Here is a 24,890-nt window from a genome sequence, read left to right on the forward strand (position 1 = left end):
AAAATGGCTGTTCCATCATAGAAAATAGAGCACTCCATCCCTTCCTGGAATAGATTCCTTAGCACACGAGTTGCTGCAAGGTGTCTGCTCTTGGAATTTCAGACCGTCTATAGCAATACAAAACCACAAAGAGGAATGAACGGGAGGGCTCAGACCAGTGTTTTCTCCCCTTTCATGTTCACGAGATGCCCAGGTTTGCGTGGTTATTGGGCCTTGCCTGTCCCTGTGGGACAGCTGTCCCCAGGCTGTGGCTCTGATGCTCTCCTCACCTGCTCACAGGTTGCCACCCGTCCTGCCGTACCTGCCTGGGCCCGGCGCCCTCGCAGTGCCTGCGGTGCTGGGCACCAGAGGAGGTGCTGCAGCCTCACCAGCCCACAGAAGGAGCCGTGCACGGACTTTGCCTCTCTCGCTGCCAAGCCCGCTTCTACCTGGATGTCACAGGAGTCTGCAAACGTGAGTAGAGAAGGGGAGCAGTTGTTTGAGGCACAGGGCTGCACTGGATTTGATGTGTTTGTACAGACTTCGTACTGTGTTTGCTTGTAACATGCTTTGAGCTCCCCTGCAGTGCTTCTGGAGGAAAATATGCTCTATATACAGTTTGTAAATAAAGGACTTAGTTACTTTTTTTTCTTTATGTGACTGGGGTCAAGTCTGGCCATCTTAGTTTAGCTTTCTTTTCATTGAAGTTGAGAATACAGTTTTTAGCACTGACTTATTTTGAAGCAGGATAAATCCTTAAATCCTTTTCAGAAAAGACTGAGCTTTTTCTTTATTTAGGCCCTGGAACAGGTCAAGACATCCCACAGCAGGCTTTTCTTTTGAGGAGGCTCTTCTGATACATGCCCTGCAGCCCGAGTGCTATCACTGCTCCTGAAATACCAAGTAGGAAGCATTCCAATGAAGGTTTGGAAGAGAGACTAAGATAGTGTACATGGGGGATTTATATGGTTTCCCACTGCTCTGACACAAAGCTGCTGTGGGCTTCAGCTAAGAACGTTTTCTGGGCGGATCAGCAGGTCAGTCAGTTGGGTTGTACAGAGCTTGTGGCAGCCAGTCTGGATGTCTGTAAAACATCTTGCACTGTCTTGAAAATAATGCGTAGAGATACAGGCTGAAGGAGTCGGAAGGTCTCATGGCAGCACAGACCACGCTAAACCTAAGGAGCAATACTTTCACAGGGGGAAATGTTTTCCCTTTCTGGAAAGAGCAGTCACGGAGACAGTAACTCTACAGCACTCGAGTAAAGTAATAGTAATAAAACCAGCAGCAGCAGCGGTGCTAGTGATAGCTATTTCTTCCTGGTCAAAATATTTTCTGGAAGTGGACATAATTTAAAATACATTTATGTTGCTTGTGCCTCTTCATGGCAACTTGACAGGAGAGCATGGGCTCATTTCTTGCCTTAGGGGCTCTTTAAAAAGGAAGAAATCATTTTTTTTACAGAACTGTTCTGTCTTTAACAGTGACATATACAGGCTGTAAAGGGCCTGGTGCTTTGGGCTGGCTCCTGAAGGCATTAGTGCAGAGCCTCCAATCCAAGCAGTGTCTGTCCCTTGGCAGGGAATGGCTTTTCTTGGCTGAGTCCAGGTTATAGGATAGGAACCAAATGAAGAAATCCATATGCTGCTGCCTGAAGTGGGTGTGCAGACCTGCATAAACAGGCCTGAGCAGAGTTCGGTGACAGTGCTAAGTTATGTCACTGGGCAAGAATGCTGGCACGGCCCCGCTTTATTAACGCTGCCGTATTAGTAGTGGCATTAGAACAGCCCTTTGATTTATTGCAGAAAAGTGGGAATGTTCACAATTTGAGATTTTGAGCTACCTGTCTAAAATATTGATGTAAAATTTATAGATGCACCTTTTTGAGAATGTAACCCCCCGATAGATATAGAGCATGCCTGCATCATCTGTGCAGAAAAAACACGTTCATATGTAGGTTGAAATGCTGATTTTGAAAGCTTTACCTCTGTAGCTGCGAATTTCTCATCAACGCACAGAAATATTTCTGTCCCCGGTTTTTGAATGCTGTGAGATTTCCCTGATGAAACTGTAAGGGATTTCTCTCTGATTTGATTTGAGTCAGTTGAGCCGCAGATAGTCCTGGAGACATTACATCTGTGATGAGGATCCCTGACTTCTCTCTCTGTCTCTCTGACAGTCAGTCAGCTAAGTGTACTTGCATAAATCATTCTATTTCAGTTCTTCTCTCCAGCCCTGTGTCTGTCTTGTCTCCCTAGAGGACAGGAAGTCTCTCTTCGTATTTTAACAGGGACTAACACAGTGGAACCTGTGGCCTCAATTCCCTGTTCTTATAAAGGCTAGTGGTGTTGGTTTCTAAAATATTGTTTGTATATTCATTTGATCAGATTATTTAGTTTAAGCTGGCTTATTTTAAGATCAGTACCAGTAAAGGCCAAGGTGAAGAAGCCTGACATTTTAACTGCACTCTCTTTATTCTTGCTGAATTGTCCTTTTAATGAGCCTGCACTTCACTAGCTGTAAAGTCCGGTGGCCAGCCCAGCTCTGTACACGTGCTCTCACTGCTCCAGAATGGCTGATGGAAACTGTGCACTAGATAGAAAATCCTTCCCAGGATAATTGTAGGGTGATAGCAAAGGATGATTTGAGACTGTAAGTCTGCGAGACTCGGGGCTCTTACAGAGAAGAAGGGTATTACACTTCGTCGTGCATCTTGGCTTGCCATTTCAGAAATGAATTGCGTGGGTGCAATGACATTCAATATGCAGCTATCTGTGGTTGCCCCTTATCTTCAAGAAGTGTGCTGTGCAGCCTTTTTGCACTCCTGCCCTTTCTACCTTTCACAAGCAAACAATTCTGTAAAGGAAATGCCTTCCTGTTGTCTTGGGGGACAAAGCAATCTAGCTATGCTCTAGGACAGTAACAACACAGATAAGCTAGAAACCAATTTCATTCTCTCTATCTTCTTGTTTTTCCCTTCCCTGCAGAGTGCCACTCCTCTTGTGCAGGCTGCATGGGGAACACCTCCCAGGACTGTACGTCGTGCCTGTCTTCCCATGTCCTGCTGGAAGGCAGGTGTCTCTCTGAGTGCCCAGAGGGGCTGTTCAGCCGCGAAGATCACTGCTCCCGTGAGTGCACAGTGCGGGCACCTGCAGCTTATACTGTTGAATTTCATTGCATGCACGTTTTCTAAAGCATTTCTCAATGTAATTAGAGATGCTGTCAGATTTATATGAGGCTATTTAAGTATTTTCAGGGGAGAATAGTATAGTCCAATTTCAGAAAATGGAATCTCCTCCTAATGGGAGGGAGGCATACACATTGAATCATAAATTATAATCAGTTTTGCTTCCCTGGACAGCTTCCCTGAAAATATTTTGCTTTTCATTTCACTAGGCTTGGATGATGTTCTTAGCCAGCGCACTGTGGCAGAAGAGGTCTTATTGGACAGCACTGAAACATGGTCTGCTTTTATTAGACTAGATAAGCATATTGAATTTGCTTTAGCTTTATTTTTAATCCACTGCTGGCTATAGGGCTGGGCTTAGAAAGAAGGAATTCTGCAGATACAGGAGAAAAGCCATTACCTCTACGGATATGCCTCGTTGGTAGAGGGGACAGCATTTTTTGTGTCTCAGCTTTGCCCACTGGTCAGCAAGTGGCTTTCTTGGTCACGTTGTTTGATCCCATCTAGGCGGATGAGTGTGACTACTGACCTTCCAAGTGACTGTATCAATTAACTCCTGTATGCCACTTACAGCCTTTGGGGTGTGTCTTTCGTTATTAATGGCTAACAGGTGAGGAAATGCTGGCATTTAAAAGCTGGTTAGTCCCTCCAAGGTCATCTGAAAGGTGTCTGTTGTTTTATAATAGGTTCATTGGGACAGGCGTCCCTGCATCTGTTCTGGCAGTAGGATAAATTTGCTGAAGTTGTATTAGTCACTTGCCTGCGAGGGCTCAGGTTTAGAGAGAGGAACCCCTTCCCCAGTGTGTCACTCTGCTTATGCAATTTATTCGGCCAAGGAACAGCTCTATAAATACTTTGAGTTGGCAGGCTATTGTAAAGATTCATCAATTCTGAGGTTTTGCTCTGCCACCTTAGAGCCAAGGTGACTGCTGAATGCTGCATTACGCAGTTCCGTACCCCAGGCTTATGTAAATGTCTTAAAAAACAAAACTTCAGTGTCAGGGAAGTGGCATCTTTCAGTATGCTGCCAGCTTAGATCTTCTGCAGTTTTTGAATGGCAAAGCTCACTTAATATAGGTGCGTCTAGAAAATTGATTCTCCCTTTTGAACACTGATTTCACGGGCACAGTTTCTGAGAAGCTGGGAAGGAAGTGGGACTTGACGCATTGGATCTTAAACACTGGAGCCTTATGCTGTGGCAGCTGTGAAAAGCCCAGCTTCCACGTGGGGAGTGAGCGATTGTATGTTGCCTGGGGGAGTCCTGAGGTGGGAGACTTTGAAGTTGTGTACTTTTATTCATGGAAGAGTTTTTAAAGTAGTTTTTAAGAGGTTTTTACAGATCATTAGCTGTAGTATTTCTGTCTCCCTCATTCTAGCCTGGAAATCATGGAAATATGGCATCTGGCTGTAAAGGTAGAAGGAAACAAAAGCAGCCTGAGTGAAATTGTTTTGAGCAATCTTAATCGCTTCTTCTGCAATCCTTTTGTTGAGCTTTTGGGAGACAGAATAGCTAATGCACTGGCACAGCTTTCAGGTTTTATTCGTTTCAGTCTGGGAGGTGTTTGTGCAGAAATAATTTCCTTGATTCCTCACTCATGAATATCAAACTCATGCCACTGTAATTTTATACAATCCCCCTCTCTTTCTTATATGCACCCGCATATGCTGGAGGGAGGAATAAAAGGTTCAATCTGTTTAATATTTTGTGTAGATCTCTACCTTGATGAACGCAGAGAACAAATGCAACTGTTTTAATCTTCAACTCTTTTTTTCATCTTGTTTATTCAAAGTGAGGATGGAAGAGCCTTCCAAACCACAACTCACCAGTTCCTGGTGCTATTAGCATCAATTCATGTCCACGTTTTGTATGAGTAAATGATGATTACAGGGGCTCTTTTTCAGGGGAGGGAAGAGTGTAAGATGGAGTGCACCGAGAGCATAACGAGCGTTGATTTTCTTATCCAGCCTGTCACCCATCATGCAAGACATGCCGCGGCCCTTCGGAGTTGGAGTGCTTAACCTGCCATCCCCATGCAGCTCTGGCTGGTGGAAGGTGCAGGACTAGCTGCAAGGAAGAGCAGTACCTCAACATGGTGGGATATTGTGTGGGTAAGTAAGAGGCAATAGCAGAAAGGGGTCGTACAGGGTGATGATCTTTCTGCAGCATTAACCAGCTACTTGAGCACGCACCAGGAAGAAATCAAAATGCCTGTTACGGATAGAACATCACACGGATGAAAATATCATTAGGGAACTTTCTGGTGTGCACAGGATATAGGAAAGCCACTGGCCACTCCTGCACTACATGCCTTCCACAGAGCTGTGTGAAGTTAATTGCAAATTGTGTAAGGTTGGTAGAAGGGAGGGGGAGATAAGGCACACTTTGGGCAGGCTTGCTGCTGCTTGGTTTGGTGCTAAGACTTGAGATCACTTGAGATCAGCCAGGAAAGCTGCTCAGGTCCTGCAAACAGCTTCAGTAAAGTGAGATAAGGAAACATTTGTCATTTAGAGAAGCAATTTATGGGGCCCTAAATTAAAATTGGCACAGCTAGGATTGCTGTGTGCATTTCTGAGAGATATTAGGATTTATACACAGGGGTTATAATTGGGTGCTCAAGTGCCTGCACTTAAGCCTATCATCAGAAGCCACTGATTGCATTTACCTGTTTAAAAAGAAAAATCATTTTTAATCCATCACGCAGACATGTATAAACATATCCTGGGAAGAGTTCCAACAATTTCTAAACTTTATCAAGCCTTTTTTTTTGTTGTTATCAAAAAAAAAGGTACAGTATGAGGGGCTTAAGCTAGGTTGAACGGTTCCATATGATATAAAGAATCCTAAGAAAAGGGAAAAATGCAATATATGTAATAAATACATCCATTGAGAGGCTATCATTCTCAGTTTAATCTAGATGGCTCCCTTTCACATGGACTTCTTTTTGCTTACGATATATGTGTTTGGTTTTTGTTTTGTTTTTAATGAAAGACTTGTTTCTTTCCTCTCAGCAGATTACTTTTATGAACTATTTCTTTACCTTCCTTGTAAACAACAGTTACTGTTTAGTCTGGAGGGGGTAACACAGAGAGGGGAACAAAGTATCTGAGGAGTAGGAAAAGATCCCCAAAGCTTCTAGGTATATAGGAAGTTAGGTTGGGGAGTAAAGGTGTTTCAGACAGTCAAGTAGTTACAGTATTGAAATAATTCAGCATTTCTGTGTAAAAAGCTGCCCTGTAAAATTTCAGGAACTGTAACGCTACTCGTTAATGTCATGTAACACTGTAGTTGTATGCACCTTGTATATTCCACCTTATTTTCCCATTAATTTGCATTATTCTTCCTGTGAAAAAAGCCACTGGAAATGTACTCTTCCAGATGTCAGTTTCATTTGAAAAATCGTACCATTTGTCATACAGCAGGATTCTTTCTGAGGAGGGTTTCTGCAGCTTGATGCATGCTGTGTGCTTTAATTATCCCTTTCGGACTACTGCTTCCTGAAAGTTTGGTGTCATGGAGCTATAAGCATGCTCCCAGATGATTAGGTAGACATCACGGTGCCTGGCAATAATGAGGAGAAGAAATTGGAAACAGTGGGGTCGCTCAGGCAATGTGCAGGGCATGGTTTGACCTCCAGACTCATTACACTGACAGTGATGAATCATCTGCAAAGAACCTCGCTTGGCTTCCTGGGCTCCAGAGCAATTGCAGTTGGTGATGCATTTGTTCCCTACAAACTAGCAAGCGTTGCTTTGGAGCTCTGTAGGCCCTGGGTGTGGTCCACTGCTGGGAGAGCCGTCTTCTCAAAGGAGAAATAAGTTTTCAAGACTTGGCTCATAGTGCCTGGAGTGTGAGCGGTGGTTGGATCTGTGCCCCCAAAACAGGATTGAAGCCTTTGCAGGTACAACATGGTACGAGTGTAAGGAGATATCATTCCTCCTCCCAGCTCTGATTTTAGTCTTGCTCTGCGACTCCCCCATGTCAGTCTTGCCTTGACAAGGCTACCACATGTTCTCACTTGGTCTTTGTAACATGTGGACCCTTAATGTCCATGCAATCTTGCAGGTAGATGCAGTGGTGCTTCTTTATCTAACTGAAGTTTTAAAAATGCTTGTAGAGGAGCATAGTTATTTGTTGCCTTAAAAAAAATAAAGTCATGCTTTGGTCTTGGATCTGCCATCCTAGGTGTGTTGCTCTTTGTGCCAAATTTATGACTGATGTTTAAGCAAAGGATATGTGTTGCCAGTTCTGCCACAAATAAAGAGCTGCACATCCAGGTTGTTAAATTTCACTTGTTCTCCTCATTCAATGCTGATTGAAATGCTAAATTTGCCCTTGCAAGTTATTAATTACCAGCTAAAGAGCAGCTGTCCCATAAAAGAAAACATTAAAACCCATGACACTTGCATAATATATAATTTGCATCAGACTCTAACGAAGCTATTCTCTTTGCTTCCCAAAGCAGTATTTTTTTTACTATTATCCTCCCATTTCTGTTTAATTCCTGACCCTCCAGGCAGAACTGTGCTACGACGTACAGGGACTGCTGTGCATTACAGCCACTTGTCATACTTTATGGACGTGCAGGGGAAAATCCTTCATAGAGGACAAAGAAAGCTAACTGTCACTTGAAACCACTGCCTGTGAATTAATGGCGTTATTGTACGTGTTACCTAAGCGAGGACTGGAATATTTGCCTCGTTAATAGGAGAAGAACCTTGTTTTCAGCAGTTTACCAAATAAACATTTCAAATGTAAGCAGAGGAAAGACAAAATGGCCTCAAGTTTCAGAGGATCAGTGAGTTTCCAAGCTCTGCTTGGAGCACACTGAATTTGTGTTAATTTTCTTTAAGAATACTCAATTCATAAATTTTATTTCATAGCTGAAGTGGTTGTATAGAAACATGTTTGTGTCTTTTGCGGTCCCCAACTGAGTCTCAGGGCTTTTGTGTTTTGCGTTTTCCTGCTTTGAACACGCTCTTTGATTTCTCTCCCTCTCTCAGCTGCTTATCCAAGACAGATTTAGCTTCTGGGAATGTTGCAGTCACCAAGCTAAAAAACAACACCATTGCTAAAACTGCTGGCCCGCTCACAAAACCCCGTGGTTACTTTTCCGATTTGAATGAGTCATGTGCCTGTCTTGGGGCTTCCTCATCAGTCTTCAGGCTTCCTCATCGATCTTTTCCTGACTCGGTGCGAGGGCAGTTGGAAGAAGGCAGAGGGACCGTGCCGAGGCCAAAGCGAGGAGCTCCCAGCCAGGGCTGCGAGCTGTCAGACTCCTGCTCAGCTAACATGGAGCCAGATGAAAGGGCTCCCTGCAAGAGTTAGTGCTGAGGGCAGCTGGTGTGAAATGCAAGTCAAAACACCCACTGATACAGTATCCTTCAAGCTCCTAGCTTAACTTCTGAATGCATCTTCCTTGCCATGCAGTCCCAATTCCTTTGCTCAGCTCCTCAGGCCCTTACTTTCTTAGGTTGGGCACAGTTGTGAAAATGTACAAAGATCAGCCAAAGAGCTCGCTCAGGGGGGTGCCTATAACAAGCCTTTCTGCCTTGCTCTTAGAATTCCAGAAAGGACACACTGGCAACAAGAAATACTCTCAGCTACTTGTAAAATTAATGAGCTGTACACTGAGAGAGACATTGATGTCATCACAAAGAGCTGCAGGTTCTCTGAGCAAAGCAAGAGGGAAATTAGTAGCTTAGCTCCATTTAGTTGCTGGCATGCAAACTCCTATGGAAATTCGCAGCTGAGCTGGCAGATGAGGAAAATGGAAGATCGTTTCCCTGCTTGGGTCTGGGTCTATTCGTGCCAGGCACCTTTCATCTGGATTTCCCCACGTGTTGCTGCCTAAAGCAGCTCCCACCCCTCTCAGAAGATGCAGGCTGTTTCCTGCAGACATGGTGGCACTTCAGGAGTTCTTGCCTGTTGCAAGGAGTTCCCACCACCTTGTGACAAAGCCCTCTTCAGGTCTTTAACGGGAGAGGCAAACCCTTCCAAAAACCAAACCAACCCCCTGGTCACTGCTGAGTGTCCTTCTGGATCAACCTGATTTGGATCGTACTGATTTGCTTTCTGGATTTACTCTGAGGTGCTGGAGAAGGTTTGCGTGCTGACCCTCCTGTAAATGACCTGGTGTTTGAGGTACTGATTTAAGGCAGTGCTCCGTTTTAAACCTTATGCCTTCCCTTAGAGTATAACACTAAACTTGCATCAGGGATTTATTTTTTTTCTGAAGAGCCCTTAAGAGGGAAGGCATATTTAAACAATACAAGTGGTTGATTGCTTAGCAAATTAGGGAACTGAGAGGTAGAAGTATCTCTGCTTTCCTTTATGAGCGTTCAGAAACACTTCAGAGATCCTTTTTCCTCCCTGGATGCTTTGGCTGTGTGTTTACAGGCAAGGGAACAGTACACAACAGATACTTTTCCATCTAGGAGGAGCACAGTGTTTAGTTTGTTTGGTTTGTTTGCATGCTGAGAGAAAGCTAAAGAGGATGTGGAAATGAAGCATCTCTGGCAATTGAAACCTAAGTAAGTAACTGTATTATACTTCACATTGAAAACTGCTTTATAGGAAGATCACTGATAGCTAACGTTTTTTGCGTAGGGTTGAACTGACAAGGAGGAAATTAGAGCCAGCAGAAGGGGTAGCAGGAAAAAGTTGTGCTTGGAGAGTGGGAGACAGGTCAGTAATCTCAGAAAGATGAGCAGGGAGGCACTGGGACTAGGAGCAGGATGGTAACGCTGCCCTGAAGAATGCAGTTCGGATACTGGATGAAGTCTGATGGAATTTCACCCCTCACTGATGTGCAACGTACACAGCATGTGAAGCCTCTGGGAGCCCAAAGCACTCGGACAACCTGCCTGTAACTGAGCAGGACTGAGGGTGGGCAAGGAGAAGGCAGAATCAGGAAACACACGTGGGGTGTTATTGAGAAGCATAAAGAAAATACTCTGCTTCTTTTCATCTTCATTTCTAAGGGAGCCTGCTGTGAAAAATTTAAATAATCTTTTCCAAAGCAAAGTACTTCACTCCTTCCTTTACTCTGTCACTGGTTCTCCGGCCTCCCTCAAATTCACCGTGAGCGTCAGGGTTTTTTTTTGTTGGCGGTGTTTTTTTGTTCGGTGTTTTGTGCTCTTTCATCTCCAGGTCTGCAGAGGAACAGGAGAGTAATGAGGATGGTTTCTCACAAAACTGTAGCTGAGAAAAAGATCTCTTTCAACGTGCAGGAGCAAGCAGAGGCCGTAAAGAGAAAACTGTGCTTCAGCAGCACCTAGTTTTGTAGACACATAGCTTTGTTAGTGTAAGTGTTGGAGAGTCTAGTTATTTACAGTAGGTAGCGGTTCTTCGGGCACCCTAAGATTTTCCTGTCTCATTTTTATTCTCTGTGTCTGAAACCTGTTTGACTGTACACGGGTGTCCCTTGTTCTCCACCACTGACAAACTGTTGCACAGTTTAGTTACGAATTGCATCCAGCCAAACTGGGAGCCAAAGCTCTCTCTAACAGAGAGCAGTGGTTCCAGCAAGAGATTAAGCTACAGGGGTGTGATTCCTACCACTGCCCTGACGGGGGTGGATTGAGAACTTAAAGGTTTGCTATCTTAAGCATACTCTTTCTTCTCAGCCACCTTGACCTCCCCTCTGGCTCTCCCTTCCCATCTGCAAAACTGGGAGTGTGGGGCAGAGAACAGAGGGGCTATACACCCGGTGCAAGGTCAGGAGGAAAGAGGCAGCTGCTTTAAGGGTCTTGAATCCTGCCCGCAGTCAGGATTGCGTTCAGTTCCTTGCTGCACCGCTGCTTTTCCACCAGTGCTTGGTGAGAGTCGTGTGTGTGTAACGTATGGGAAGAAATTGGGCTAGGTTTAGGTTCCAGTTGCAATTACACACTTGCGGGGATGGATGCAGCAATCTCCAAGGCTCCCATGTGAGCCTGTCTTCAGCTTGTAAAATTAGATTGCCTGACAATCTGTAGTGGTGCTGTCATGGGAGACAAAAGGCAGAAAGCTGAACCTTCAGCAGAAATCTGACAAGAGGCCAGGTACTCAGCTCAAGCCTCATTATTACATTTCTTTCAAGACAATTGTCATTTCCTTTATAATTTTCTGAATTAACGTAATGAGGATTAATTTGGCTTCCAGGTTACCTTACACTGCCCCATTGTGCACACAGAAGGCCTGTTGTAAAACCTTTTGAAGCGCCCAAGTTCAGGCAGAGGTCAGGAGACATAGGTTTGTGCGCTGCTGAGGGAAAAAGAAGAAAAGGGAAAGGTTTTGAGGCGCTCTCATGGAAACTCTAAATGCTGCTCTTGGCTTGGCTTCGAGGTCTGCCGTGGCCTCCTCAGGGTGTGGGAGAAATGTCTCGTTAGTGTGGGAAAATCCGAACGGGATGAACTGTGGGAGAAGGCCATGCAGCTGTGCAGGTTGTGCTTTTCCTTCTGGGAGGGTGGGAGCAGGGGGAGTTGTTAAAGAAGAATCTGTCAGTAGGAGCACCTAAAATCGGAGAAAGGTTTGGGAGAAACAAAGGGCTTCAATCTGGCTTTGTACAAAGCTTTCTCAAGCTCACCTAAGGACAGATGGGATGGAGGGTACTTGGATCGGACAGGAGAGATGCAGAGAATGTGTTTGCTGGGGAAAAGCGGAAACGTGGTGCTCGGGAAGGGGATGAGGGCAGGAGGAGAGGAGAGCTCCTTGAGTGTGGTAATTTCTGCGCACCCCTCTTGCAAACATCTGGGAGTGCAGCGTTTAGCATCTGAGCCCTGCCCTTGTGCACCAGACAACAGTAAGGGGCTCTGAAAATGAAGGCCCCAATATCTTCCTTGAGTTCCCATTGATGTTTCCCCATAGCAGCTCTGCTTTGTCCAGCTGTGCTGATGGTCTCTGTTATTCCCTGCTTCCTTCAGACTGCCATCCTTTGTGCCGTCACTGCGTGGCCAACCTGTGGGACACCGGCAGCATCTGTGTGAAGTGCCAGAACGCCCGTCACTTGCTCCTGCGGGACCACTGCCTTCCTGACTGCCCGGGGGGATACTACGCGGAGAGTGGTGCCTGCAAAAGTGAGTAGTCCCTCCAGACACCTCAAGTAGCAGCGAGGTGGCAGGGGTCCTTGCTAGATGTGCCATGAAATGCCTCCTCTTTGGTAGGGAAGCTTGGTCCAGCCAGCAGGCAAGACACCACACATGGAGCTGGGGGTTTCCTTCAGGTTTTCAGGCTGAGTTACCTGAGGCAGGCAGCGCTCTGCTGTCCTCAGCACACGCTGAGGCTAGTGGGACCGGGCCCACTGTTGTACAGTTCATAAGTGTAATGAGTACCAGGCAGCAGTATGCTTGTGACGGGGAGGTGAAGGTGAGTTTTTCTCTCTGGGAAATTCCACCTCTCAAAGGCAGTGGCACAGAAAACGGTGACAGTACACTAGGTCCTTCCTGGGTAGAGAGAGCTCCCCTGAGGTAGCTTCTGTGAAGAGATGGGCTACTTAACCATAATCAGGGGGTAGCTTCAGAGACTTTTCATGTGCCTGTCACCAAGTCTGCAGTTTGTGTGGTACCAGCATTGTTAGGGGATACTGACACTGGAAAATAATTTGTGGATGTGTGCTGCAAAGGACCACGCAAATCTGCCAAAAAAAAAAACAAACAAAAACAAACAGAACTCTTGCTGGTAGGAACTTGTCAGGAAGTCTGCAACCTGAAATGGAGTTTGTCCCCTTCCACACTGAGAGTCATTCAGTTTTGCCTTACCCCAGAAATGGTTAAAAGGCAAACATTCCTAGCAGCCTCTGACACAGAAAGCCAGTCTCATTCAGCCTCATAGCGTAGTGTGGTAGATGAAACATCTCAGCTGTGTGGGTGAAGCTGCACTGATAGCACATTTTGTTCTCCAGCTTCCTGTGTCTTCACCTTATCCCTGCATCTCCTCCAGATTTTGTTGTTGTTTGTGCTCTCATGTTCCAAGCTTTGAGCTGCTTTACATTTCTTGGACTCTTAGAAGGAAGTAGGCTGCTTTTCTTGTTACGTGGCCAACAGAGACATGTTAAAGCATCGCACGCTGAGCAAAGAGGGTTGCAGTTTATTTTAAGAGAAGAAAATCAAATAAGAATTTTTGCACATTAGAATTAAGATGTAGATGCCAAACTTATTCCCTTTGCAGGAAATGGCATTTCCTAATCCAGTCTAACTATTGGTGATTAATGTTTTGATGCTCCTGTCAAGCACACTGGGAGCTGTGTGTTTATTTATTTGGTTTTTGACAAATGAAATTTCAGAGACTTATGAAATATACTCGGTGTCATTTAATGGGGAAAAAACCCCTGAGAGAGATATTTTGCCTTCCTGGAAATTTACGCCCAGGGATAACATTTCTTACCTTTGGTATAAAAGTTTTATTTAAAAGAAGTTTTGCATTATTTTAACTGTGTGAAAGCTCATATTACAGTTCGTGCTAGCATTTAAGATCTCCGTCACAGTGTGAATCTGATTTCGTGATTAATTTTTCCTGATAGTTGGAATTATGGCATCAATCTTTAGGTAAAGGTCTATCAAGAAATGAAACATACTAATAATTTTGTGCATGAGTAACCCTTTTGAGAAATTGGTATGATCCATTGGCCTCCTCCACTATGGCGTTTTAAATCTCGTCAGTCAGCCTAAGAAGCAGAAGTGGGAGAAGAAGTGATGAGAAGGAAACAAGGAAAGAAAACAAGTGTGACAAAATATATAGAGAAAGGTAGTAACATCCTTCTGTACCCAAGACAGCGGGTTTGCTGGCTGTGGAGCAGAAGGATCATGTAAGTCTGAGTGTCTGGGCAGTAAAGCAAGAGGTGGAAGCTTGGTGTGTTGTAATGATGCACAGAGGGATGGCTGGTCCTAGCCTCACATACAAGATGATGGCATCCTTGCTATGACCTTGAAGTGATGATCAGTAAGTCTGTGCAAATGCCGTCTCAATATTCAGCAATACTGAAAAAGCAAATCAAATGTTAGGAGCTAGCATCAAGGGAAGGAAGAGCTAGAATTCGTTCTGCTGCTGTCTGTAGGTGCTGTGTGCTGCGAGCAGTTCTGCCCATCCCAAAATGGAAGGGCAGGAAGGAATGTAGGGACTGAGTGACTTCTGTGCCGTGAACAACCATGTAGGCCACAGCACCTGAGCTTGGGAAACTGGAGACCTTAGGAGGAGAGAGTATGATGGAGGCCTACAGAGCTGTTAGTGAAACAAAGAAAGATTGCATGGAAATGAACTGTTCTCGCTCTGTCGGTGTCACTGCTTGGAATTGGCAGTGGCTGTGCAACTCCTGCTGAAGGATGGATATAAATCTTCAGGGAGCTGTCGGAAAAGTACTTTGATTTCTGAGGGAGGACTCTAAACAGACAAAATACATTAGGCTCAGGAGGATCTGACCTGAAAATAGTTGAGAAAAAGCATGAGTAGGGTGTACTGACACGTGCTTGCCCTGTTCCTGCTGTTCTCTGATAGGCACATCTTAGCCAGATATTGTGGGGTTGTTCTTAAAGGGAAGGGAAGGCTGAAGAAAAGAGGAATGGGTAAAATGAGAAAGAACTGAGAGGAGAGGAGAAAGCTAGTGTGTATGGCTAAGAGGAAAAATAAAACCATTTAAGCTGTCTTTCACAAGCTGGGATGTTTGTGGTTCTGCTCCTGAGCACTGAGCACCAGCAGGGGCTTAGGCCTCAGAAGGGACGTTTGGCGCTCCGTGTTTTGAAACTTGCTCAAAGATCTACCTTTCACTGAACAGAAGCGTTTGTTCTTGCTGTCCCTGCAGGGTGTCACCCTTCGTGTAAAACCTGCAGAGGTGGGGGCCCTTTTTCCTGCTCTTCCTGCAACGCCAACCTGGTTCTGTCCCACACCAACATGTGTGTTCCTGCCTGTTCCCCAGGATACTACAGGGATGAGAACCACACCTGCAAACGTGAGTGCCTCTCCCCAAGCCCTCTCTCCTTTCCACAGTGTGTTCACTGACATGTCTTTTCTTGCTCCTTCGGTTACTGTTCCTATAGCCAGGAAAAGAGAGATTTCAAGTGCCTAAAAATGAGATGTGAGTTGACAAAAGTGGTTCACTGCCTTAGAAACAGAGCCTACAGCAGGGTTTAAATTTGAACATCAGTCACAGTTTTGTTACTGACTTCAAAGACAAGAGGCTTTTGGGTCCCACAGTAAAAAGCTCCAGGAGAGCTCGTGTAGGCTTCCTTGGTAAGCTTTCTAGGTGGTACACAGAGAAGTGGCCAGGCATGCTGGTGGATTATGGGCATAGTGAAAACTTGGCAAGGTTAGACCAGTCCTAATCAATTCTACATAAGGCAACCCCTCCTCACTGCGCTATCTGCCGTGGGAGTGTGTGTTACAGCCTTAGCATTTATGCCCCGTTTCCCCACATGTGAAGCCTTAGTAGAAAAAAGGTACAGCATTGTAGGCAATCCCCAGCTCACTTAGTTGAGCTGTGATGTTCGTACCTCCTGCTGATCAGATGCAACTGATCTGATGTTAAGTCCAGTAATATTCTGTTCTACTCATGCTGTCCCTTGTGAATCTCTCAGGGCCCCTTTCTCTTTTTATTATTCTGTGCTTACTCTGGCCTTGACGTCAGTTGAGTTATTCCTCACATAACTGTTGGGCTTGATGTTCCAAAATGCCAAATTACATAGCTCACAGACATTAAAAAAATAGTTTAAAACCCCCACTTGAATTGACCCACTATAATACACAAACCAAAAAATGAGTGAGTGCTTCAGTGGTTTGGTTGCTCTGAATCCGAACACTCAGATTTGTTAAGTCCTCTATTACCTTGATTTAAATTACCCTGATTTATGATAGAATAACTCTGTTGCACTGCAATGAGTGTAGGTATCAGTGTCATCCTATCTAGACCCAGTTTCTTTACTGATGAGATCCTATAGGAGGAAGCTGATTAGGTTGTCAGTTTTACCTGCCTTTTGTTGAAATACCTGCTCCTCCTGAATCTATGATTTCCATCTTATCAGCGGAAATGGAGACGCCTTGCATAAGTTCAAAGAAATAGCTGGAAGAGTTTGTACCATTCTTCAGCTGACAGAAAAAAAGGCTATTCAGTAATCATAATTAAATTTTTAAAAAGGAAAGGAATAAAAAAGAGGAATAAAAAAAGGAATGATGGGATTCTCACGGTCTGTCCTTTCCTAATGAAAACTTACCTACCGCTGGCCCCCTCTCACTTAGGACACCTTGGTAGAAGTGGAATGTTCCTGAGGCCTGAGCCTTTCCTGAATTTGGTTCAGTAGCTCAAATGCAAATAGATTTTTGCAAGCAAAGCCAGCTACAATGAGACATTTCTAATCTCTTCACTTACAAATGGCTTTTAAAGAAGTTTAAGTAATCCCTGTGGCGGGAAACTCAAGGCCATGTGTGTTGGTGCGCTGGATTTTTTTCATTCCAAGTGTCACTTGTGCTTTTTCAAGTGCAGTGCTGCTGATAAGCCATGTAGATACCAACTATCCCAGGCTCCTGGAAAACTAACACTTAGAGGTGAAGAAAACTATTTAATCAGAGGTTGGCAGTTAGGCAGGGAAAAATTGGTCTCTCTTCGAAGTTTATTTTAGTCACATTGCACTTTTGAGGAACTCAGGTTTGGAATGAAGTTCAGAGAAATGCTCAACGCATGCATGTGCTCTCTGACATGCTCTTAAGCCCAGCGACGTACTGTGCAAAGAACAGTGCAAAGCTTAACAAGTTCTTCATGGGTTTAGAAATGCAGATACAAAGTAATGCTGATACAACCAACGGGCAGAATTGCGTTCAAATATATTTTTGCTTACAAGGCATGCTTCCTGGGAAAGCCTGATTTTTAATAGATTTTGACCTCATGTGGAATGTTCTGCTGTACTTTTAATAGTTGGCTTTTCTTAGTGCTTCACAAATAATAATTATTCCACATACTGTTTGTGAATTAGGTGAAATGGCACTGGCACCAGAGCACCTGATAATAGTTACTAGATTATTTAGATAAACATTTCGTTGGAAATTCATTTGCACCTTGACAAAATAGAGACCTTTTGTGACATTTTTGAGATGAGATAGAACAAGCAATTATTTTGAAGGACATAGGATCTCATTTCAATGAGAGCAATATGCGTATTTTCACATTTGCTTCTGTATCTTGAATTTTTGTAGCTGCAAAAATCCACCTTGATTGAAAAGCAAATGAAAATGGATTTTCACAAGTAGCATGTTGGTATTTGGCACCTGAACTGTAATTGCACTAAATCCTATGAGAGGGTTTTTTTCTTCTAGCCATTAAGAAATGATCACCTAAGCTTTTTCCTTTAGTTTAAACACTCGGGGCTGTGTTTTCAGAGCTTTTTTCAGATTTATCTTAAGTGCAGAATTGAGCTTTGGCAAAGATCCTGACTCCATATGCATTTAGGGACACTCGTGGGTAGTTGGTTGGGAATCTAATAGTGCCTTTTGCATAAGCTGTCATTGTACTTGCTAAGAGGGAGTTGCAGTTGTTTGTATAAAGCAGGCATGCGAACCTCCATGAGTTTTCTGCATCTTATTTTTGCAAAGTTTGATCTTAACCAGAATCCAAGAGGGCTTTCAGTGTATAGGCCCAGGGGTAGGAAATATTTTTCAGTCTTTATGAGCCCATTGCTGTTAAACCTTCTGCTGTAAATTAGCTAGAAGCTGTGATATCAGCATTGAGTGCACTTGGCTATTAGTACCACCTCCTGAGAAGTTTAGACCCTGGACATCAAAGAGATGAGCTAAAGTGCTCTGAACCTCTGGCCTTTGATCCTAAGTTCGGTAAATCCCTGAATTATTTTGTCCTGTTGTCTTCATTTGCACCCTAGAGCTCCCAAATTTTAAACTGTTCAAATAAAAAGTAGGAAGCAGTAAGTGAAATTACATCGGTCTTTGGTCCCACCCTGGCTTACTAACTAATTCTAGGAGCCTATTAAGGTCCCTAAGTTTGTGCATTTATGAGTTAAGTCTGGAATTATGTGAAACACAAGGTTACTGAAAGAGTCTAAGTAAAACAGCAACAGGGAAAGCTCTTATTTAGGGATTTGAATTCAAGGGCATTGTTTTACCCTGACCTTCCCAGAGGAGAGAAAGAAACAGTGTGAGGTTCTGTGAGGGGACATACCAGACTTTTTCAAATGGAAGGGGGCTTTTTACATTGTGAAGGCTGTGGGAAGGAACATAAGAAAAAACTCCAGGTTTTTCAGTCTCCACAGGTGCCTCTCAAAGAGGACCTTGAGTAGAGAGGCTACAGGATAATACCATTTTTACTTGCACAGTTGGCTGGTGCATCAGCAATTACAGTTATTTTCTTTGTCTTTGTCTTTCCACAGCTTGCAATAGCCAGTGCCTGAACTGCGAGTCCGCTGCAGGCTGTACGTCTTGCAGAGATCCAGCTACGGTCCTGTTATTTGGAGAATGCCAGTATGGGAGCTGTGCTCAGCAGTATTATCTGGATTTTTCCACCAGGACTTGCAGAGGTGAAAAACACATTGCTGGCTTAAAGAAAAAAAAAATATCACAAGTAACTTGACCAATAATCCGTTATATTGCAGCACGATCTGTACAGGTAGCCTGCTTTAAAACGTGTCTATGGGGGGGAGTTGCTCAGTGACAGAGCACCTGCAAGGTTTTTCCAGTTCTCCTCTTTTTCAGCAGTCATCTGTCACATACTTCAGCCTTTCAGTGAAAAACAAGATTATTGCAAATCCTTCTCTTGCAAACGATTTAGTAAGTGAGCCAGCAAACTTCTCAAAGGTCAGGTCCTGGAATTCATTTAGTCATGGGTCAGCTGAATAACGAGTGAGCTTGCCGGTCTAAATCTTTTTTAGAGTGCTTATAGGGCCTTGTGTGCTTGCCTGCTTCTCTCTGTCTTATTAAATACTGCATCACTGGCTGACTGCAGAAACAAGAATTTCGAGTGATTTAGAAGACACATGGTGTGACAGATCTCCAAAATTTCCAAGGAGAGTGTTCCATAATGGGAATAAGTGAGGATAACGTGGCTTTATTGCGTGCCACCACCACTGCGTGAAGATATAACGCAAATGGCAGCTCAGTGTTCATTTCTAACTGGCTCTGTCAATACCTGAATGTGCCCTAACTAAGTGGCACCACTCCCTTTAGCACTGCAGTTTGTCAGAGGGGTGACATTACCTGATGTTGAGTGGGTTGGAATGAGGCAGGAAGCTAGTGCTGGCTTTGCCTTGGGCATGCTGCATTGGCTCACCTCGGTGAGTCTTTGTTCCCATCTCTTCTTCTTGTCTGTCTGTCTGTGTCTGTCATTAATTATTGGTACGAGCCCTCTGAGTGCCACCAGGGTACAAACAGCAGTGTTGGCAGCCCGAGCAGTCCTTTAGCACAGTTGCATGGCTGGGACTCTGCTTGCTTAAGACCAAAGGGAGATAGTGCAAGGGCATCTGAGGGCAGATCTAATCCCAGCTGGATCTGGTGTGTTTCTGCTTTCCAATCGGGCATTTGGACAATGAGGGACAACAATTTCATTTTCTTTTGGTCAGAGTCATTTGAAAGGATGAGACTGATGAAGCAGGGTGCATAATTATGAGCAACACATTTGTTGGCAGAGGATGAGCATGGATACTTAAAATTGGACTGTATCCTTTATGGGCAAGAAAACTGTGCCAGTGCTAGCAGGTCTGACTGCTGAGCAAGAGGCTAAGCCTGCTCAAGTGTGACATAGTTAGGACATGTTAGGTCCGAGAAGGGAAAAAAAAATACACATCTTGTGTTGTAGTAAGACGCTCAGTACTAATCATGTTTTGTTGTTGTTGTTTTAAAGTATTTCTCTAACAGTTTTTACTTTGCTCTCTGCTCCTAGGACTTGCATTCCCACAGCTCACAGATCCCACTGTACAAGCTCTTGTACAGGGTGAGCTGTTCACCCTGGAGAGAGCTACCCTACCTGGACTTTTTTTCTTCCAGAGTGTGACTGGAGCTGCAATGCTTGTAAAGGCCCCCAGAGGACTGACTGCCTGCAGTGTATGGAGGGCTACGTTCTTCATGAAGGAGCTTGTGTGGAACAGTGCCCTGCAGCTTTCTACAAGGAATCAGACACATGTCAGAGTGAGTTCTTCTTGTGTGTTACCTCTAATCGCATCTACCAGTGATTCCCTGCCTGTCTCCAGCTTGTGCACATCTTGTGTTCAGAAAACACGCTACAGCGGCAGGTCTCACCGTCCTCCAGTGCACACACACAAAAGAGCTTGGGGTTCTTGGGGGTGTTACAGCACCGTGCGGGAAGCCGTAGGAAGAGCTCAACTCTTTACATGTGATTTTTAGGGTGTGATCAACACTGCCTTCAGTGTCGCCAACCAAACAAGTGCAGCCTTTGTGAAGCCCCATTTTTCCTCCTGGACGCTCAGTGCGTTCACAGATGTGGGACGGGATACTATGCAGACCAGGCACAGCGAAAATGCACAGGTAAGCAAAGTGAGCGTGATGTGGTGGAGAGGGATCAGGGTTGCAGTCTGTTCTGTACACTGGTATTTCTCTGCAAGGCGCTTTGATGACATATTAAACTCACTGTTGAGGTAGTGCACTCAACTTGAGAATTAAATAACAGGCTGCATCTGCATTTACACGGCTAATTCAGGAGGAATGAGATTCAATGTAAACATACTGTACGTAAAAAATCAGTATTAAAAACACATTGTTAGAAATGTTTCAGTTGTATTTGTGGGTTAAAAAGCTGTGTAGGACTTTAATTTGTATTTGAAAGTGTTTTTTTTCAAAGAGGTACAACAGTTACTTAAAAGCATGTTTCTTCCACTTGGAAGATTGTGTCAGGTCCTCTGTATGAAAAACACTGGTCAAATTAGAAAGGAATTTCTTAACAGCTCTTTTATCTGAACTGTTTGCCTTCTCTCTTTGATTTTGTCGAGTAGGTAAGACAGTAATAGCATTGGTGTTTCCATCCTGACCTGAGGGACACCTCTGCACACCAGTAGCTGCTTTGTTTTTGCAGTGTCTCAATGGAGTTGTGCTTTCCCTCCAACGCAGCTTGTCCTCCTGGTTGCTTGGACTGTGAAAGTGACGGCCTGTGCCACCTCTGTGACAGCACCACCTTTCTGAAGAACAAGATTTGCGTTCCTGCCTGTGGTCAGGGATTCTTTGGCAACAAGTGGACCAGAGAGTGTCAAGGTGAGTGTCTCTCCTAAGAAAGCAACTAAGCTGGCAGGCTTCCAGTGGATTTTGAGGCCAGAAGTAGTGTTCATTCAGTGGCATGTTTGGAACTCAGGTTTTGTGCGGTTTTGTGTTGGCTGTTGAAAGTTGGCAGCTAGTTTTTCTCTAACATGTTCTTTCATAAAATGCGCATATACGTGGTTTTCTAAGTGAGGTTGTTTTCACTTAGAACATTCATTCAGTAAAACTTTTACCTTCTCGCTCTTTTAGCCAGCAAGCATCCCTCAAGCTTTCACGTGAACAGTACCCTCACAGTAGGGGTTGGCAGGGTAAAACCTCTAGACCTCTCCTTACTGGGTGTGCGTGATCTGGATGGTGACGCAGGAGAGCTCTTGTTCCATATCGACAGCACTCCTTCCAATGGCAGGCTAGTGATGATGGTGAATGGGAAAGAAGTGCAGCTGAGCAAAGGCGACCACTTCAGCTTCAAGGATGTGAAGGAGAATAGAGTCCGCTTTGTGCACAGCAAAGAGAAATCCAGGTGACTGCACTGATACTTTTTTCTTAGCTCTTGCCTGAGTAAAATTTATGTATCTTGAGAAGAGGTGTTCTTTTGTCCCTTGGAAACATTCTTACAGTGAAGCACGCTTCTCACTGCTACTAAACAAATTATCATTGTGTTTTGGAGATATTGTGCCATACTGTAAAAGGTGGTGCAGAACTTTTGTTCATGGTATAAGAGATCACTGTGATCCATCTGCCAAACCTCCTGAGCTCTGGGGGTGCAGGAGTCTGTCTGATTTTTAGCATACTCTGATGTGTATTTAAAACCGGTGTATTATGCTGGCTCTTACAACAATTTCTGTCAGGAAGATGCTCAAACGATGTCACCACTGACCGTGGTCTCCAGCATATACTGCATTCATCCATTAAAACTTTGCTTGCAACATGAGCCCTGTTAGTGTTCGGGGACAATTAGCGGTGATTAGTGTCTGGCAACACTCACACTGCAAGCATGTTGCAAGGAGGCAGATTTCTCCTGCTGCCAGGCAATGAGCCAGTCATCCTGCCAAATTTCACACTTGATTTACATCACCGTAAAGCCTTGGCCCAGACCGATACCAGTGGAGTTGCTCAAAATTTCTGCCTGTATATATCAGGGTGTTCTTTGATCCCCTGTTTACAGTAAGATTCTCGGGGTGTCCTTCCCATGCTAAGGGTTAGCTCACGTTCCCCAGCCTTAAGGCAGCAGCATGAGTTTTTGCATTACTCTTTGTTTTTCTGCCTGGTAGTCACAAAGAAACATCAAGTTCTTGTCATGAGAAATGTAGCTACTTGATGTACAAGGCTGTGGGGTGGCACTGCTGAAGAGTAAATAGGAAGCAAAAATGCTGAAGAGTGGGAGCTTCTGTCTCAAAGCCAGATAAGTGACATTTTTCTTCAGCAGAGAATAGCTGACATTTGGAATCAGTAAATCTTGGAAGCACCATCCTACGTGGGTAACATTAGTTAATGGGAAATGAGGGGATATTATTACATAGTTAAAGGTATTTATTACGTGCTGTGACTATTGTGACTCTTCAGGAAAAAGTCCTATAAAAACATAATTGCAAAAACTTGAGCTAAAGTATCTGTTGCTAGGTTAATCATTTTTACTGAATATGTAATATTTATACCATTACTGAGGCCTGCGAGATCGCTTCATTTATGTTATCCTGTATTTTGGCTTTCTGGGGACTTGTTTAGGAAAGGACAATTTTCCTTGAAGGTCAGCAATCAAGAGTTCTTCTCCCATCCCTTGGTGGTCAACATTCAAGCATTTTCAACACAGGTAATGTAACAAAGCTTGGAAGCAACCTCAGTTTTTGTACCGTTTGGAACCCTAGCTTCTTGCAGTGATAACGAAGCAGCTAGGCAGGACGTAAGCTGGTGTTCAGGTCAGGCAGATTAAACACAACCCTTAGCTGAGAGGCAGGCAGAGTCATACACAAGAAGTGGACTTTGGGGCAAGTGATTGAAGAAGCTGGCCCATCTAGTTTTGTTTGTGCAGGGAATTGCAGCAGAGCAATCACAGAGCAATTATCAGGGAGGGCTAAGGAGTCCCTACTGTTTAAATTATTCTTTGGATCAGCGGATGGTCTAGTTCAGTCTCTTACTGCAGGGCAATTGAATGATGATTGATCCCTACGGTAGGGATGTCTTGGCAGTCAAGAGCATTTACTTAAAAGCTCTTTTCTAGGGCAGCTGGGAATTAAATGAGCATAAGCTTTTTACAGTGCGTCTCTTAAACGACTCTCCATTTCTACGCAAGCTGATGGTACTGTCAAGTGTCCAGATCTCCTGCTATTGCTATTTAAAATCTGTAGCATGATATTGTGGAGGGGCATCACCCAAGAGGTGCTAAACAGGCAGTACATGCATGACTCGTTTTCTAAGGGTAGACCCTCTGAAAGTCAAGGCATGCAGAGGTGTGCAAGATGCACATGGAGGGAGAGGGCATGGCATTGCAGAAAGGAGTTGTTCAAGGCCAGCATAGCTACCTGTGCCCATCCCACCCCTCTGGTAGCATTTGATTCCCACTCAAGCTGTGCGTGTTCCTCTGACGTGGCTGCAGGGGCTGTGGATGTGCTGGAGCTGCCCAGCCCAGCTCCTTGCTGGCTGCTAGTCATGGTTGCCAGAAGTTCCCCGTGGGCTCATTTGCTATAGGGGAACCCAGGTTTCAGTACATAATGTCTTGAGTTGTTTCCTGTAAGGTAGCTTCATAGTTAGGAATTTATCTACATGTAAAAAATAGCGTTTTGTTGCTTTTAATCGCCACATTCCATACAAGTCATTCCATACTTCTGAAATGTTCTAGTTTGACTTTTAGTGTAAGAAAAACGCAGATTTTGATCCTGTTGCATGTATATTGATTCTGGCTGGCGCTGCAATCTTTTCTCAGTCTAATCTCTTGTTTGCCTCAGTAGGAAATCCAGCTAAATAAGAGCTGCAGTCACTGCCCCAGAATACCTAAGTGAGGTTTAATAATAGGAATTTTGCCTGTCAATCGTTAATAACCCTGATAAGTTGTATTCAGGTGAGATGGCAGCAGTTAGCTCTCTGATGAGCATTGCCTGGGCTTTGACTTTGTCTCTGCAGGATCACCCATATCCCGAGGCAGGGTATTACCGATGGCAAATGTTGTTTATTATGATCAATAGAGACTGCGGATTTGAACTTTCTTGATGGCGAAGAACTAGGGAACTAATTTGAATCAGCAGGAATGTGAACTCTAGCTCGTCTTCTTTCTAGCAGGAATAAGGCTGTGTGGAGTCTTCAAAGATGAGTAATGATGTTGATGACACCCTGATTTGCTGTCTTTGAGATGGACTTAGTCAGTCCAAGACAAGCAAAAGCACATCCTTAAGTGTTAGCTGGTGGACGTATTTCTGCTTAGAAGTGTTAATTCAAGCCTCTGCCTCTCAGTTTGGCTTACTGTTGGTATTCTTTCTTTTCTTTCTTTTCTTTCTTTTCTTTCTTTTCTTTCTTTTCTTTCTTTTCTTTCTTTTCTTTCTTTTCTTTCTTTTCTTTCTTTTCTTT

The 24,890-nt window shown here is 44.2% G+C and overlaps 1 protein-coding gene across 1 annotated transcript in view; it reads left to right on the top strand.

Moving 5' to 3' along the window:
- Positions 1–24,890, top strand: part of FRAS1 (Fraser extracellular matrix complex subunit 1) — a 156,140-nt gene that overhangs the window by 78,415 nt on the left and 52,835 nt on the right. The window contains exons 17-27 of the mRNA XM_035323700.1: positions 280–453; positions 2,967–3,107; positions 5,132–5,275; positions 12,068–12,220; positions 14,938–15,084; positions 18,503–18,649; positions 20,112–20,252; positions 20,469–20,609; positions 21,189–21,329; positions 21,582–21,852; positions 23,058–23,142. Of these exons, the coding sequence (XP_035179591.1) occupies positions 280–453; positions 2,967–3,107; positions 5,132–5,275; positions 12,068–12,220; positions 14,938–15,084; positions 18,503–18,649; positions 20,112–20,252; positions 20,469–20,609; positions 21,189–21,329; positions 21,582–21,852; positions 23,058–23,142 (1,685 nt within the window). The remainder of the gene's footprint in view (positions 1–279; positions 454–2,966; positions 3,108–5,131; positions 5,276–12,067; positions 12,221–14,937; positions 15,085–18,502; positions 18,650–20,111; positions 20,253–20,468; positions 20,610–21,188; positions 21,330–21,581; positions 21,853–23,057; positions 23,143–24,890) is intronic.

This window comes from Oxyura jamaicensis, chromosome 4 (assembly GCF_011077185.1).
Source record: "Oxyura jamaicensis isolate SHBP4307 breed ruddy duck chromosome 4, BPBGC_Ojam_1.0, whole genome shotgun sequence".
Classification (NCBI taxonomy): Eukaryota; Metazoa; Chordata; class Aves; order Anseriformes; family Anatidae; genus Oxyura; species Oxyura jamaicensis.